Here is a 3,170-nt window from a genome sequence, read left to right as displayed (position 1 = left end):
GGGAGGGGTGGGGGGTGGGGGAGGCTTCCTAGTTCCAGCAACAGCAGCATTAATCTTTGTTACATAAGTGCTAGTTACAGCATCAAAGTCTTTCGTGTTGTCCCTTGATAACAGTAAAGTTGTTTTGTTTTTTTTTTGCACTAAACTGCGGCTAAACTGTAGCTTAGCGTTATGCTAATCCCCAGTTCTTATTTACTCTGAGCCGTCTATACAAACAAATCGCACAATTGTGTTTGTTTGATCAACGTTTGACAATGCATTCTATGCTGAAATCTCGGTGGATCTGCGCTCAACTACTACGATTTTTACTTCTTATTTTACTACTGTCATTTAAACAGCGTATTTATTTATTTATTTTTTTGCATTGTATATCGTGGCATTTGCGAGACCTTGTCCTTTTTTTTTTTTTCATTGTACAGTTTGTACCTCTGTCCCTGCGTACACAACACTTTCCCCCAGTTTGCGATTAAAGCTGTTCAGTCTAATCTAATCGAATTGATGTGACATTAAGATAACTGCTTCAGTCATCGGACAACCAGTAAACACTGTGAGATAATGCATCTTTCCTAAGTGTTTAGTCAGTTTCGGCACTATTAACGTCGATATATATGCATATGCAGAAAACAAATGACGTTATCACTGTATATTTCAAAGGCGTTTTTAGTATTCCTTTTATTTTGGTTTTGGCTAAACGAGGGCTGTTAGCATCTCGGGAGATCAGTTGACATCAGTCTAAATGGCAAACTTAGCAAGCTCTTTAGAAAACCCATCACCTCCCTCCGCTCTTTATCTGGGGAGGAAATTAAAACAACACGTCTTCGTTCAACCGCAACTGGTGTTTTACAGGTGTTGCGTCCATTGTCACTTCCTTTCTCCTCCCCCGCCGTTGCTGGCCTGCATCCACAACTCCTACAATCTGTTTTCACAGTTTGCTCTCCCACTCCTCATCACTCTCACACTCAGGTTCACATGATTACTAGAACATTAGCTAAGTTGCGAAAAAAAAGACAATCGCGGCTGCTGTAACTTGCTACATGAATAATGGCCTTCTCCACTGAGAGCATGTAGGAAAAAAAACGTACATATACACCTGCGGCACATTTCAACAGCGCCTACATTGACTACGCATACTTTTCACATTTTTCATCCCATATTTTTAAATGTGAAATTCTACATTGGGTCCTTAGCGGATGTGATTGTTCTTGTTAGTTCACGGTGACAACTCGTTCCTTCACTTTCCCCAGCAGTGACAGCTCATTGTCTCTAAGCGACTGAGGTCATGTTGTAGTAGGAGGTCGATGCTTCAAATGTGAATGCAAATAGGTACTACGATCTTGTTACTGTCTCCTGCCAGCTTAGATTAGAAAACTCTTTAAAAAGCACTGCTAATATTTGTATCTGTTGATATACACCAACCGCTGAAATGTTGCATTAGAAAATTAGCATTTTCCTTCTCAAAAATCAGACGTTATTTCATGCATTTAAACATTTTGATTGTTCTTACCGCCCTGGTGGGATTGCTCTGATCAATTGGATTCTTGAAGTCTGTGCGAAGCTCATCAAATGCAATGATCTGAAAAGAAAAGAAATTATGTGCTTTTTTTTTTCTTCTTCTACTTTGACCTTATAGATTTTACAAATAGTGTGAATTAATTCATGAAAATGCTGCATTTTACATTTAAAGTACTTGATGTATCCATTTGTACTGCACACTCACTATTTCCCCACACATTTACTGCCAAAGCTTCAACACATATGTAGATATTTAAGATATTTTTTAATGGTTAAAAAATGAAAGCCCATTCTTAAAATGGTGAAATTGCACAATAAAATTGCACTTGCAAATTGCAATAAATAATTTAAATAAAAAAATAATTAATTTGGCCAAAGTTGTTTTACAGAGACACACACACACTCATATACATGTATGTAGACAATTAATTACTGCTCTATTCTAGGAGATAATGCACCTTTAGCTAAAGAGAAAATATGATCAGTTGAGGAAGCCGCATGTTAATGTTCACCTGAAAGCTCTCACTGTCCTGGCTTTGAGTGGTCATTTTTCTCTCCAGCTTGTTGATTAATAATAGTGCACAGTAATGGGCCACCATCATCAGTCCAAAATTAAAAAAACAGGCTTCACCTCAATTACTCTTTGAAAAGTGACATTTCTTTATGTTCTTTGAGTTGCTTTTTTTTATCGGGAGACCAACACTTGTAGAGCATATAGAGATTGGAAACATGCGTAATATTGTTAGAAATGATGATGATAGTACAACGTAATGCACAGAGTGGGCAAGATGGATGGATAGATGGATTGATGGATAGATGGATAGATAGATAGATAGATGGATAGATGGATGGATAGATAGATAGATAGATGGATAGATGGATAGATGGATAGATAGATGGATAGATGGACGGATAGATAGATGGATAGATAGATGGATAGATGGACGGATAGATAGATGGATAGATAGATGGATAGATGGATAGATGGATAGATGGATGGATAGATAGATGGATGGATAGATGGATAGATAGATGGATAGATGGATGGATAGATGGATGATAGATAGATGGATGATAGATAGATGGATGATAGATAGATGGATGGATAGATGGATGGATGGATGGATGGATGGATGGATGGATAGATGGATAGATAGATGGATGGATGGATGGATAGACAAATTCCATTGTTAGCTTTACATTGTACATGATAGCTGTTGTGAACAAGTAAAACCAGATTCATGTGTGAACCCAAATACTAACCACTACTACTACTAACCTTTTTAAAAAAAAAAAAAAATTTCAATCAACGTTCACACATGTAGTCCTAGAACATTTGGCACATCCTCCACATGCTCCAAAGACATCCAAACGCTAATGTAGTGAACACCATCCTCAGACTCGCGTCACTGACTGATACATTCAACAGGACAAAACAAATATTTTCCGAAAAGAAACTCCGACCGTCATTAATTCCCCAACATGCTGCTATCAGGCTCCCTCTTCGCTTCTTCCACACTTAGACCTTTTGTAAACAGATGCAGTTTCCATGGCAACATGGCGAGCCCCTAAGTGGGCACCATGGTTACTACACCAATGCACAGGGCTTCTGATTGGTTGGAGAGTAACACAGAAGTGGGCGCTGCTGCCCCCTCCTG

The 3,170-nt window shown here is 38.5% G+C and overlaps 1 protein-coding gene across 1 annotated transcript in view; it reads right to left on the bottom strand.

Annotated features, from left to right (window-relative positions):
- Positions 1–3,170, bottom strand: part of cnih2 (cornichon family AMPA receptor auxiliary protein 2) — a 10,234-nt gene that overhangs the window by 3,430 nt on the left and 3,634 nt on the right. The window contains exon 2 of the mRNA XM_008332346.3: positions 1,505–1,573. Coding sequence (XP_008330568.1) covers positions 1,505–1,573 — 69 coding nt within the window. The remainder of the gene's footprint in view (positions 1–1,504; positions 1,574–3,170) is intronic.

The sequence above is a fragment of the Cynoglossus semilaevis genome, chromosome 19 (genome assembly GCF_000523025.1).
Source record: "Cynoglossus semilaevis isolate Cse_v1.0 chromosome 19, Cse_v1.0, whole genome shotgun sequence".
Classification (NCBI taxonomy): Eukaryota; Metazoa; Chordata; class Actinopteri; order Pleuronectiformes; family Cynoglossidae; genus Cynoglossus; species Cynoglossus semilaevis.
Note: the sequence above shows the minus strand (reverse complement) of the source record. Positions and strands in the feature narration are given on the sequence as shown.